Raw genomic sequence first — 14,882 nt, 5'->3', positions numbered from 1 at the left:
AAAGCATTTGAATCCATAAACCACGTCATCTTACTTGCTACACTACGAGCAGTAGGCGTCAATGGCCCAGCATTAGGACTTACAAAAATTTACCTAACAGATAGACAATAAGCTGTGTATTTTAGTTCCTCACTTTCTAATTTCAGAATAGCCAATAAAGGGATCCCGCAGGGGTCTGTACTTGGCCCACTACTATTCCTGCTTTATATAAATGATTTAGCCGGTTGTTTAACAGAAACTGAGGCCTTTCTTTACGCTGACGACACTACATTACTTGCAACCGATCGTTCACTGACTTCTCTGACTACTAAGCTAAACACTGATCTGAAAAATATTTTAACGTGGTGCCAGCTTAACTCGCTAAGCATAAGTCCTACCAAAACGTCTTTTATGCTTTTTCATTCGAATCAAAGCATACCAGAATTCATTCCCACTGTCAACCTAAACTCTCCTAACATCAGTGCAGTTAATGAATGCTCATTTCCTGGAATAATTCTTGACTCAACCTTAAAATTTACCAAGCATATCGCCTATTTGAAGCGCAATATTTCTCCCGGTATTAGAATTTCACTTAAATCTAGATATTACTTTAGCGAACCAACATTGCTGACCTTGTATTATTCTTTTATTCACAGCCACCTCAATTATTGCATTACAGCATGGGGTAACACATATCCAACTCATATAGTACCACTACAGCATTTGCAGAATCAAGCCATCCGGATATTGTCAATCAGCCCATTCTACTGCAGTGCTTCTGATATGCTTCTCAGCCACAGAATACTTTCAGTAAAACATCTTGTTAAATATAAATTAGCCGTAATGTTATTTAAAGTAATACGTAATCCTCCCCCAGTAAATATATTTTTTGCGGCTACTTCGGTTAACATGAACCGCACAAGGTTTGCAGCTAACAATTTCTTATTGCCACTAATACATACTAATTATGGAAAACAATCTGGATATTTCGCAGCATTATCCACTTGGAACAGCCTCCCACTAGATGTCAAGCGCTCTTCGTCTTTAGGTTTCTTCAAGAAAACATTATTCACTTTTCTACTAGATAGCCAAAATAATCCACATATCTAAGCTATTCACTTCACTCCTGCTCATTTCCTTTCCGTTTCTACTTTTTCTTTAGTTCTGTTTCTCATTTATGGCCGTTATAAGTATTTTGGTTTGTTCTGTAGCAAATGCCTTAAACTACTGTTTTAATTCTACGACTAGCTATTGACTTTATATTACTTTACAGTTTGTACTACATTTACTTTGTATAATCTTCCTCATAGTGACTACTGTATTGCTGTTTTATGCTTTGTATTTCCTCTAATGTATATATTTTCTGACAGCAGGTCCCCGTTCAGACACATGCTCTGGGACCTCCTTCTGTATACTTGTGTAAACATGTATGTCTCCTTATTAAAGAAATAAACTAAACCGAAACCGAATGCGCACGCCTATTCTCTGGCAAGCGGTTGTGCAGTCGGCCTCCGCGACAAACACGCGCTAGCGGCGACCGTCAAACGATGACGCAATGCGCGCGACAGTGGCGACCTGCGCCGACTCCGAACACGCTTACGGAGCCAATTCCGACATACGCCGGCTCGGGCGAAGCGCGGTGTTGACTAGCGTAGTGACGCTTCAAAAGCGGCGGGAGCTATGAGGCACGAAGTGTCGCTTTTGCCCTGTCCCGATTGCAGATCTCTCCCATATCATGTGACAATGCCCCATCAAAACTCCCCCCCGCACGCTCAAATCATTAATTAGTAGCGAGGAGCTGTGGGAGACTGCCCTGCGCAGCTCCGATCCCACCCGACAGGACCGAGTCCTGAGGTGGGCTGAGGAGGTAGCGGAGGCCTACCACGACTGGTAGACGTACTTCTAGCCACATAATGTGGTGACGGACGCCTGCTGGGACTGGAGTACTTGGACCTCCCTTCTCTCCCCCCCGGCCCCTCCCCTCTCTTAAAAGGGGGAATAAAGTTCATTCATTCATTCATGAGGCACGAGCAGGAAAGCAGAGGGGAGGGTGCAGCGGAACCATGAGGCGCAAAGCGGAGGTGGGTATGGCGAAAGCGTGAGAAGAAAAAGCACAGTGCTGCGACGATGGCTACGAGATGGCGCGGGAATAGCGCGCATCGTCTGGGAGCTTCGTCGGCCCCTGCGAATCGCGCCCAAGCGTCACCCACGCGCTGGCTCTCGCGATCTCCAGTATTAGCGAGGCAGTCGCGCCACACTTGGCTCCGTTTGCAACGTGCCGCCCGAGACATATTGTCCGTGCCAGCCAATAAATCGCGAAATCAAAACGCGTATAGAGCTGCGCTCAAATTTCGGATTAGGGAGTATTGTAATCGTCGGTAAACAAAAAAAAAAAACTTTTTCTTTCATGCGTGAGCCTCCTGAGAACAAAGCGCGGCTTACGTTAAACAATCACGAAACCATGACTACGTTTTCGTGTGCGCAGACGACCTTCCCGCAAAGTTTTCCAAGCCTTCTGCTCAGCCGAACCGTTGCTCGAACCGCAAAGTAGCCTGCATTCATTTTTACTTCGATGCTGCCTTCACGAAGCTGTCTCTTTTGCCGGCTTCGTCAGAAAGGTAACGAGACTTAGGTGGCCGCTGTCCGCTTACTTCTCTATTTAGGCCACTACGGAGAGTACGGAAACACAGCCATGGCCATGTTTGGTTAGCAGTATAATTAAGTTCCGCGTTCACACGTGCTAGGCCCGGCGAAATGCGAGTTGTTGAGATGTAAAGGATAACAATATAGAACAGAGCCCGGCTAAACACATTACGGATAATAATACAATAGGTGCAACTCTTTGGAATCCATGTACGGGATATTTTACGTAACTTATAAAAAAAAAAAGTGGTCAACCGCAGCTGCGTGAAACCAACGACATTTGGAGTGTCGTCATGTCACTTCGCCAGGGTCCGCGCGCACGGTTCTTTCGCACTAAGCGCGGTTGAGAGCGCTGCAACACGATAGCGCAAGAGCGCAGTCACGTGGTTTTATTTCACATTTCGCCGGCCTTCTTTAAACGCCGAAAAAGAATCCCCATACAGCATGTATGCTGCTACAAAAAACTTGTATCGGTCGTTTCTGAACCGCCCTCTACAACGCAACGAAACGCAATCGGCACTAAGGAAAATATTAAACAATTTCCGTAATTGATCTTAGTTAAAAAAGTAATTAAGCGGAATATGAGAAAATACTCTAACTAGCGCCACATAACGGCAAATCATACGTCGTTGGTTTCATTCAGCTGCGGTTAACAATTTCTTACATGCTTGGTTCAAGTTACGTGACTCCTGTATACATTTATATCCTTGGGTTTTACGTGCCCAAATGCACACCGCTGTGGGGTTCTCCGGATTATTTTTTTGACCACCAGGGGTTCTTAAACGTGCACATAAATCTAAGTAAAAGGAGCGGTTTTGCATTTGCCGTTTCATCTTGAATTCATTCTTTTCTTGCCACTCGTCTCACCGGATAGTGGCCGAATGCCAGCTATTATGGCGCTGTCCGAGGCACTGAGATAGGGCGACAGGAGTGGGGGAATTAAATCACTCGTCACAAAGGTACACGGGCCGATGATTCTGATTTGGTCGTTCAGGTTCGCTTAGCGCAACGACAGTAGGGCCGACTACAAACAACGGCGGCGGCCGATACCTTGCACTTGGCCTGCTGCAGCTGCTTGGGAATGAGCTTGAGGGGCAGGTGGGTGGCGAGCAGGCGCGGCGAGCGGGTCTTGCGCAGGTGCCACAGGTGTCCCACGGGGGGTCCCACCTCCAGGTGCTGCACCCGGTACACGAGCAGCTTGTTCTTCACCCGGTCCGGGTCACCGCCGTTCATGATGAGGGACACGATCTCCTCCATCCACGTCGTGCCTGCAGGGAAGGAAAGCGTAGCAGAGGGCGGCAGAAAGTTAGGTGGGCGGATGAGATTAAGAAGTTTGCAGGGACAACATGGCCACAATTAGCACATGACCGGGGTAGTTGGAGAAGTATGGGAGAGGCCTTTGTCCTGCAGTGGGCATAACCAGGCTGATGATGATGATGCATTTGCGCTGACGGCGTGGCGCGCGAGCTGTTGATCGTCTGGTTTCGCGCAGCGCACATTTTTTCGCGCTGTGCACAAGGACACAGGACTTGCGGCATAGTTTCGGTACCTGCGCACGTGACCGCACGACAGTGGAACCATGGCAACAAGCAGACGAAGCGGAAGTACATCTCTCCTGCTTCGGTGCGAAGTAAAGCAAAAAACACGCAGACATTCCGTTTTTGTGTTTGATTATTTCTATAAACTGCAATTCGCCAATTTAAGCAACAGATCACAAAAATAACAGATGGTGCCTTGAATAATTCTCGAAGTCACGTGTCACCACGAGCGACGTTACACTGCGGACCCGACTATGTAGCTGCAGGGACGCGAGTACGTCACCGTCCGGTTTGGAGCGCGGTCGCCGGGAGGGAAAGGGAAAACGGCGTTCGGATTGAAATTTTAGACCTTTCCGCGGCACGTAGCGATGTAATTCTGTGCAAACACGATCGTTAGCGCGCACTGTATGATCTGCGCTTGTCAGCTCGAAATGGCCAGACCTGGTGAGGGGCCCCCACTGCGTGGTCGGGCCGGTCAAAAGTATCAGACGATGTCGTGTTCGCGCCTCAGTACGCGCGTCCTTCACATTAGTCTACGTGATAAGGGTCCGGCCTCCGTCTGCAGTCTCGCCCCCTCGCTCCACCGCAAGCCCTTCATTTCGTTGCAACGGTTTTATTTCTTTCCTTTTTGGACACCCGGTGTTATAGGGAAGAAGTAGACAAGATGAGGTCACGACAAGGCAGGCGAGAAAAGCTTGCGGAAACTTTTAAAGATCCGTGTCGCCGAAGCGAGCCGTAGGAGATAAAACGAGCACCTTCGATGCGGGCACGCCGGTTCCCCGGGGAAATATTTAGCAGTGCGCGTTTTGAAAGAAAGAGAGAGAGAGAGAGAAACCGTGTTAGAGGTGCGAGATGGACAAGAGGGTGCGGCGGCCCGAAATTGACGTGGCCTGGTGCACGGCGATAAGGGACAGCCGACAAAACACACATCTGCGCGCGAGCCTTAAACGTCGCGACGTTGGACATCACTCGCATGTAGGCGAGAGCGATGAAAAGAAAAAAAAAATTGTGCCTCCCTGCTTTCTCAAAACGATCGACGACGCTAAGTTGAAAACTGACGCTTGACTAGAGAATATAAAAAAGAAAAAGAAAAGCCAAACAAAATGACTGACTCCAAGTCAGCTGGTAGGGAAAGTTGGATGAAGCCAGGGGCCACACCCAAAAGTAGGACATTTGCCGTTTCTTGAGGAGGTTGTTCTTTTTTGTGTTCTTTACCCTTAGACGGGACCGCCTTCAATACCGCCGGAGCCTTGATTTTTTTTTTTTTTTTGCTTCAGCAGCCGGACCTGGTCCAAAATGTTCGTCTCGTGCGCACTCCGAGGCGAGCCGTTTTGCGGGTGTGTCGTTCTCGTTCTCCTCTCTTGTCTATCTCGCCCTCTCAGCTCCGTTTTCTTTACCCACAGGTCTATCAGCGTCGGTGCGACAGCGAAGTTTCTCTTCGCTGTGTAGTCTGTAGGGAGGAGTAGGAAAGTAAGCACAGATGTAACGAGAAAAGAAAAAAAAAAGTTGTAGTTTCAGTGCGAGCTTTACCTCGATGAAGCGTTTCGGTCTGAATGCGATAGTTAAAGGAAGGTAAAAAAAAACACGAAAGGGTCTTCAATCAAAACTGATTCTCTCGCTCTCATAGCCGCGTATTCTTGTTTCGAAAGTGCTCCGGTGATTTTCTTTAAGCCGGGTCGATTCCAATCTGGAAACTTCTCGTCGCCTCGAAAGCTGGACGGCAGGCAACTTGAGAAGCAGCTGAAAAGTTACGTAAGAACAAGAGAAAGCGCGAGAAGGAAAGAATGAAAGCGAGATGGAGAAGTCGGGCACCGAAAGCGAATGTTTCTTCGCGAGAGAATGTTATTGCCGCGTGAAGCGGGCTTCCAGTTCGAAGGATGCGGCAATTAGCGTCGAGTTTTCTGCAATAATTACTACAGGGAAGATTGGTGCTTGTTTTTATGCGATCTGCAAGTACACGTCGATACAGCTAGCGTGGGAATAAAGGACAGCGTACATTGATCTGCCTAAACATCGTCCGTCTGCTGTCAAACGGCGTTGCGGCTTTGCAAATTTATCTTTTCGAGCCACATATCTAGGTAGCATCCAAGCCATGACGGTCATGACGTGCTTCCAACTGTTGTAATAACGTTCTGCGCTTCCAGTACAGGAAAGCATGGCCTCCGAGACTGTTCTTTGTTACTCCAAGAGAGCCCGCGCCGTAAGCATGAATTTGGACACAACACATTGCGTTGTAAATGCAACAATTCGCAATGATTACGCATGTGTGCAGAGAATAATTGCTCTGTTGTACCGAAAGAAAAAGGAAAGCTACGATTGCAGTTCCAAATTTAGAAAGATAAAGCGTTATACGCAACGTCACAAGAACGTCAAAAGTCACCAGCTCGATTACTAGCCGGATATCCATGCAGGAACCTGTAAATCTGCACATGATTGTCCGAAAATAAACAAACTTTAAACTTCGAACCGTCATTGCCACGGTGGATTCGGGCCAACAAGGGAGAACTCCAAACGAGCATCATCGCTTGTGAAAAAATAAAAAATAAAAATAAATGTACTCAACAGGCGACAAGTCTAGGTTAGGTTAGGTCCGGTTGCTGCGAATCATACATACTTTTATGTCACGCGAAAATTTAAACCCGGAGGCCCTCTACAGCGACGCTTCTCACGGTCGATCTACGCTCGCTACTTGTGGAGACGTACATTAAACGCAGTCAATCGGGACCTCTCAGAGATATTTTATAGCGCTGCAGCGCAGTCGCCAAAGTGAAGACGGGCTATAGTTGTTCCAGTGACCGACTAGACCGTTCAACAGCGCGCGCTACTTAGATAAATGAAATGAAGAAAAAGAAAGGAAGCAGCCATTCTCCAGTCGCTACACTGCGCCGTTAAACGTTCACCACGCGCACAAGCAACGCCTAGACGTGTAAGGGACGCGAGCAACACGAAAAAAAGAAAGGAGGGGTGGGTGGGGAGATAAGACATAACGGCGCGAAATGGGTGCCGGTCGCGTTGCCCGTCATTGCGGCGGTCGCTGCGCGAGACTAGTCGCACGCAGCAATAACGGCCGCCCGTTCGCCGATGCCGCAAAAGCACGCGCAAACGAGGACGCGCGAGAACAAGCTTTGGCGATGTGGTGGGACAAGCGTTTTATTGGCTCGTACACGGACGCGTCCGTCAACGCGCGGTAATGGACGTAAACAATGCTCCGGACAGTGCAAATCACGGCGAAGTTTCCAGGCCGACCTCTCACCTCTACAACCCCCTCACCCAACCCCACTCCTTCCCTCACAAACATACACACACTCCGCGGCCGATCAATGTGAGAACGCGCACCTGGGCAGTACGACAGATCGAGGGAAAAGGGGGCGGGGGAGAGAGAGAGAGAGAACTAGAGGCTCGTTGTGAGGCTAACGATTTTCAGACGTTGACGACGAGTTGGGCCGAAACACCTGTCCCGTTCCACGGACTAGCAGGTTCGTGATGTGACACCAGACAAGGTGAATGGGGGGAGGGGGGAGAGAGAGAGAGAGAGAGAGAGAGAGAGAGAGAGAGAGAGAGAGAGAGAGAGAGAGAGAGAGAGAGAGAGAGAGAGAGAGAGAGATGAACTAGGTTGATTTGGCTACGACTTTGTGGTGCTATAGTAAAAAAAGAAAAGGAAGAAGAAACAGAGCGCGAGAAAATACCGGAGAAAACGAAGGCAACAAAAAGAATCTCCAATAAGAAGCAGTGCTCCTGCGGTTACGACATACGGTGGAGCAGTCTGCATTCGAAATCACGTTCGTGAAAGCTGATATACGGCCGAGTTCGCCCAGTATGCGTGATTCACGCTGGGACGAGAACACTCATTTTACTAGTCCGCCTTCATGGATTACGGCATGCGATGTGATACGAAGGCCCTGTTTGCCACTTTTATACATGCCCGAATGTCCGCCAATTGCGCCTCAGCTGCATATATTGCCGCTGATAAAGTTGGAAGCGTTTCATGTATCTACTGCCATTGCTTGACGCAGAAATTAATCCCCGAAGACCGTGCTACGCTCGCGGCACTAACGATTGGCCGTCAATTGCTCTTAACTGTTCTAGAGTAGAGTTAAAGTTTTTTCTTGAACAGGAGTCGGGTTGTTTTCTAGTCAACTAGTGGCAGCTAGCGATGATAATGCAGGCGTGCCGTCTTGCGAGGCGATGTCGAAGGATAAAAACAATGAAAAGTGAAAGAAAAGAAATATGTTGCATAATACGACTACCGGGTTTGGGGGGGGTGGGGGGTGGAAGGGGGTTGTATTCTGTAAGGGTCCACCTAGTGGACAACATGTCCATCTCGTGCGCTGCTGAAGTGCTGATTGGCTGGAGGCGCGTGCCTCCTGCTAACGCGTGTCCAAGCCCAGCGTGCGGCTTCAGCGTAAATTAGAACCACACAGAAAGATGGAGGCCACCGTGGCCTATAAGCGTTGACCATAACTGCCGGGCAGACGGCACGTCTGGGGAATGGACGACGTGAGGGATGTGGAGACTCAGACAAAGAAAAGCCCCTTTTACCTCCCGCGGAGAAAACAAAAGCATACAATCATCGGCGGGGAGGCGTGAGGGAGCTCCGAGACTTTTCGAATAGCTTCGTGCTGGATCTGCTGTCGGAGCTCTCTCGAGGGCAATTCGTGTTTCTCTTCATTTTTTTTTCTGTTACTGCCAAAACGTCTGTATGTCTGTAGAATGAAGCAGTTAATTTTCCGTGCTCGAGCGTCAGCCTCCCTTCAGCACGCTTCAACATGAGAGGCGGGAGGTTTCCAGACACCGACCTGGCAGAGAGAAGAGAGAGAGAGAGAGAGAGAGAGAGAGAGAGAGAGAGAGCGGGCGTCCAGGAGGAAACCTCTTCGGAGGAAATCCGATACCAGTCAGGTGAGGATCCGGGCATGCGTGCCTTGACGCGAAATCGCAACGTGTACTAATGCAAACCGCTCCCCCCCCCCCCCCCCCCCCCTTCCTCGCCAGGCTGCGTGTTACGGCGCTGCTGTTGGTACGCAAAGTGTCAGCGCTGGTTGCCCACAGAGACCTTATTAATGCGATCAGCATCCTTTACAAAATTCACGCACTTGTACGTATGCGAGTACCTAACCTCTCTCACGCCAACTTGGGCTAATAGACAGGTGCAAATGGGCATGCAATCGTACTTGGCCAGTCCTACAGAGGAAGCTTGTGCCACTCGTTGGGTTCACGGAAACGCAAGCAGAACAAGAGGGAAGAAGCGAAGAACTCGATCGGCAACGGGAAATTGAATAAGTCAGCTACAGGGAAGTGAATAAGTCGGCATAAACAACAGCTGCGCGCGAAGAAAGTGAACAGAATGGGACGCGGACGTGAATTGAGCGAGGGGCGTTGAGCGGCAGAGAAGCGAAGACGTCGGTAACAGAAAATCGAAGTCGGGGGCGGCACAGAAGCAGAGGATTCGACCAGCACGGCGTGTCGCTACATTCATTCAACGTTAACTGCTATAACGTCAACGTTCATCGCGAGATGAGTTGCGAGGTAACTTTTTGCGTACTGGGTATTTTCCAACGATTCCAGTCGCTTCGTCCGATTGTGGATAGATAACGAAGGAGGGGGACGCGTAGTGCTAGGTGCTGACGAAGGGCAAAATGAAAGTGGAAAAGAGTCGTTTACACACGCACGGTTGTTGGTTTTCTGATCCGGCACGTAAGGTCGACAGCTGATCACCGGCTGAGAACAAGCGATCTTGCGCAAGGCAGACCTGACGAGCCCGCGACTGACATGCCGAAAGACCACCACGCGTCAATTCAACGTGCCTGCCTGCGGCGTACGCGTGCGCTTCCGAGCACTTCCGGTATCGACACGCGAACTGCCCCAACTCGCACAAAGCAGCTAACCAGTGGGCTTGCGCCACTGTTACGTGGCGCCCTCTAACCACTAACTTCAGTTTGTTTTTTTATTTTTACTTTCTCTTTCGCGTCGAACTATAACGATGATCTTCAACAGAGCTTGTGCGGAAATGCTGAAACTTTTTTTTGTATGCCCGTATATATAGTAATAAATGTATACAGCACGTCAAGTGAGAAAGCCTGAGAACCGATTCTAGCGTGTAGCCATAGTGAAGCCGCCCGTTATGACTAGGCGTAGGCACTCCTTTTCTTTCGCAGCCAGATATCGCTGCACAACTGCAGATTATTTCGCTCACGTGAAGCGTTTAACGCATAACTAGATGTTTTGCACGCTGAGTAATTTCTACGTGCATAGTTTCTTTTACAGAGGTAGCTGTTATGGGCTTAGTTCCCTATAGTGGTTTTGATGTCCGCCGGTGTCTGTCGATGGAATGCCAGAATGCATTGCGAGAATCTATCAAAATTAAAATTAAATTATGGGGTTTTACGCGCCAAACCACGATATGATTACGAGACACGCCGTAGTCGGGGACTCCGGAAATTTGGACCAGCTGGGGTTCCTTAAAGTGCGCCTAAATCCAAGTACACGGGTGTCTTCCCATTTCGCCCCCATTGAAATGCGGCCGCCGTGGCCGGGATTCGATCCGGCGACGTCGTGCTTAGTAGCTCAGCACCATAGCCATTAGGCAGCCGCGGCGAGTGAGAATTTATCAAGAAGAAATTCACAGTGCTACGCGTAAATTTCTATTCCGGACCTGAAGATCGCCAGTCAGAAATTCGACTGCGCCAGCATTACATTCATCCTTCACTTTCTACATCAGCGTATAATCATCATCATTGACTGTTTATAGTCATGTACTCATTTTTAGTGTGCCATGCAACCTAATCGTGTGGCATGGTGATAATTGCATGCGCCAGATGCGCTTCTCAAGCCTGTATGTGTGCATATACGTACATGTATTATAAATGCTTATAACGTGTGCATCAGTGTATGTATATACATATATCGCTTCCATGTATTTCTCTTTTTTTTCCTTGATATTGTAAGTTTTTATGCTGCCTGTCACGCTCTGCCAGTCAAGCCCAATGTGGCTTTGGCAGGCCTGATGAATGTATTAGCTTTTATAGAAATAATAAAAGATTTTATTATTATTATTATTATTATTATTATTATTATTATTATTATTATTATTATTATTGCCTGCGGCCTCTTCCTCGCCGCGCTGCCCTAGCGAATAAAGCGTCGAGGTAACGGCCATCTAAGAGTTGGTGGAGGTGCGATCTTCTCTACGACAGCCGTTATACCTGGACGCATTATTCGTCAGGACCGTGCGCCGAAAGTGAAGACGTCGGCGATGATGACGATTATACGCTGACGAAGAACACGAAGAGTGAATATAATGCTGGCACTTAAGCCTAAGCAACCCCGGCGATGCTGCATCGAAGAGCACCACACGCACGTATACAACACTGCGCGGCCGACCTCTTGAGCGCTCGTTTCAGCGACTGGTCGACACCACGCTCTGCTGCTTATAAAAAAAAAAAGAAAAAAAAAGAGAGAAAGAAAAAGCGACGCCGAGTCGCACGAAAATAAACAGCGCCAGAGGCAAGGAGGTGAAGGCAGCATTATGGAAAAGAGGAATATCGTGTCTCTTCGCTTCTTCGCGAGCGCGGGCTGTGCCCCGTACACAAACGAACACGACGCAAACTATGAAAGCACCATCGACTCCCGCTTCACTCTACTTCTCAGAAGCAGACTGCTCACGCGCGTCTGGCGATGTTCACTGCTGCCGATACCAGACGAAACGGTGCAAGACTCACGCTGTTGCGTCACTGCCGCGCGTTTTGACGTCACTTTTTCTTATTTTAAAATTCGCCACGACATCCACCACGAAGTGGAACCAGCGACTGTTATTTAGTGTGGATGCGCGGCCGGCTGTTGGAATAGCAATGCCTTTACCTACTTACGTAGGCCGCGGCGCGCTTCGCAATTATTGCTGGATAAGAGGCGAAACAGCGCGAAGACGCGACTGGACAGGAGAGGGCGCCACCAGAAAGCACGCTTATTCAGTGAAGACAGGTCCACGGTTTAGGTCAACAAAACACAAAGACCCTTCCGCAAGAGAGAAATTAGAACTCGTTCACCTCCGTGGCCATCTTTATATCTGGAACTGGTACCAAAACAATTAAGTAATTTAGGTACAATGACTTGTACAAATAACTATTTGTTTTATTAGGAATTGTTTTTCTTAATTATTCACAACTGAAACTTCAATTTTTCATACATCGCTTTTGGTTAATTACTGAGGCTAGTAAAGACTATATAAAGATGACAGAGGCCAAAACACTGCAATAAGCAATTCGGGGTATACAACAGTGAGCGTTATTATGGGCTGAACTAAAACCACTAGCTCGATCAGTTTGCCTCGTTCCGCGGCGGCGATGAAAAAAAAGAAGAAAAAAGAAAGGTAAACTAGAAAGGCTGCAGAAATCCGAAGAATTCTCAAACTCAAAAACTGGTGAAGGCCACTTCTGTCGGTTTTCTCTTGAAGGCGTACTAATTACTGGCCGTTAATTAGGTTTGTTAATAAAGGCAGCTGTAGGTAAGCAGCTGCACAGGCTGTTCTTCCCAAATCGACCTCGACGCAGTCGTCAACGATGAAGTATATGGCCCAGATATACGCATTAACAATAGTAAAAACGAGACACAAAAGCAAAAAAAAAAAAAAAGAATACACCTCGCCACGGTGGGATCTAAACGACGCGAAGCTTGTTCGAAGTTGCCAGATAGCAACAGTCGCGGATGACACGAGCACAGCTTCGTCGCACGCAGCTGTTAGCTTTCCTGCGTCACGAGGAGGAAGGTCACGTGCTACGGCGCTTGCCGAGGGAACAACGTTCGTGAGAGGCGCATTGAAAGAGAAGCGCGAGAGAGAAGTGAACACATTTCGACCTCCACACAGCCCCTGTGTCGCGGCGGCATTCATTCATTCTGGGGGACTGGCCAGGAATACGGACAAACGCACAGCCAGTGGCGCCCCATGTGACGACACTCGTCGGGACGGCAGTCAGCGCACCCCCGATTTGTCGATCTACTATACATCCGAATATATATCCGGCGAGCAAACGACGAGGAACGCCAGATGCGCGTTCCTTCTTTCTTGCTAACACATCTTCTCGCGTGCACTTCAATGGCGACAGACCGCTGCCCCGTCGGTCAAAGGGGTCAAGGAGCCCACACGCTGGTCATTCATGAGGGGAAGTACCTTCGAGCGCCTGTAGGTGCCGCTGGTGTCTAATTAGACCAGCGCGTTTGCTCATTAGCGCCCCAAGAGTGAGGCCTCTCCTACGTAGCGTGATCACGAAAGAGCGGCACGGGATGGTCAAGTAGAGCGGCCACGTCTCGATCAATCCGTCCACGTGGCGGCCCTATATATATGGCTTTCTCCGCCCACTGAGAAGGCAATCATTGAGGTGGGCGCGCTCGTGTCGTGACCCGGGTCCCTAACCGCGGTTGCCGACTGTCCGGGCCAAGGCTGCGCAATAATACTAGCGCTGCTGTTTAAAATTTACATAAGGGTGAGGAAGTAATGCCAAATGTCCCGGATCTGTCACTCGACTATCTCGAGTGTTCTAGAAAAAAAAAAAAAAAAACGGCTATATAGACTACCTCGCTTAGAGCCATTGCACAGTATATTTCTTGCCTTAAAAATTTGTTGTGATGGGACCTGGTTTCAAAGTTTGCTCTGGAACGTGAAACATGGTTCTGCGAAGCAATTGTATGGAAGGTATTTTTGTGCATAAAACTGCACAACTCTGCCGGCTAAAGCTACGAAGACATGTCTTCAATATGTAGTGGCGTTCATTGACGATTTCGCCTACATGATGTTCTTTCACAGCCCAAATTATGGACGAAGATTTGCCAAATTGACCATTACATACTCTATAAAATTACTGACCATTTGTCAATTGCAATCAGTTGACTTGAATGTTACAGAACTAGTAACAATTCTCTTTCACCAACACACTGAACGTATTTCCTGACATACACACAAAATTCAGTGGCCTTCCACTCTCGGAAGAAGGATGACCAGCGACGCTGCGAATAAATTGAACAAGACCCACCCACCCACCCACAAACCCGCGCGCGCACGCACGCACGCACGCACACACACACACACACACACACACACACACACACACACACACACACACACACACACACACACACACACACACACACACACACACACACGCACACACGCACGCACGCACGCACGCACGCACGCACGCACGCACGCACACACACACACACACACACACACACACACACACACACACACACACACACACACACACACACACACAGCATGGCAATAACATACCAAATGTCGGCTTTGGTCCATTTTGAGCCGAGAATTTCGCACCGAGGTGGTAAAACAAGGACACGCAGTGATTAGATCTGCCTCAGTTGGCCTTCCATTTCCGTCCTTATATGTCACCTTCACTTCCGTCTTAAGCGAGACACGATTTTTCTTTTTTCAAATTAGCACATAAGCCACGCCAGACAATTCCGTACCGCCACTTCACCGCACAGCGAAACGACCGTCGCGCTTCAGGCAGTCGGCGCGCGCAGCGCGTGACCGTTAACGCTCAGGACTCGAGCGCGCTTGTCCAGTCGAGCCCCTGCTGGACTGTGATGTGGGGCCGCCCTCTGACGCGTCCTGGGCGCGTCCTCTCACGCAGCCCAGTTGTGAGACGCGTTCGGCGTACGAGCAACGCCAGCTATTCTTCGAGATGTGCCTCCTGCCGCGAGACAGATTCGCCC

The 14,882-nt window shown here is 48.9% G+C and overlaps 1 protein-coding gene across 1 annotated transcript in view; it reads right to left on the bottom strand.

The window, feature by feature from the left end:
* LOC126534010 (uncharacterized) overlaps positions 1 to 14,882 on the bottom strand; it is an 85,956-nt gene that overhangs the window by 20,704 nt on the left and 50,370 nt on the right. Inside the window, exon 3 of the mRNA XM_050181222.2 lies at positions 3,673 to 3,890. Within this exon, the coding sequence (XP_050037179.2) occupies positions 3,673 to 3,890 (218 nt within the window). The remainder of the gene's footprint in view (positions 1 to 3,672; positions 3,891 to 14,882) is intronic.

Source organism: Dermacentor andersoni, chromosome 7 (genome assembly GCF_023375885.2).
Source record: "Dermacentor andersoni chromosome 7, qqDerAnde1_hic_scaffold, whole genome shotgun sequence".
NCBI lineage: Eukaryota > Metazoa > Arthropoda > Arachnida > Ixodida > Ixodidae > Dermacentor > Dermacentor andersoni.
Note: the sequence above shows the minus strand (reverse complement) of the source record. Positions and strands in the feature narration are given on the sequence as shown.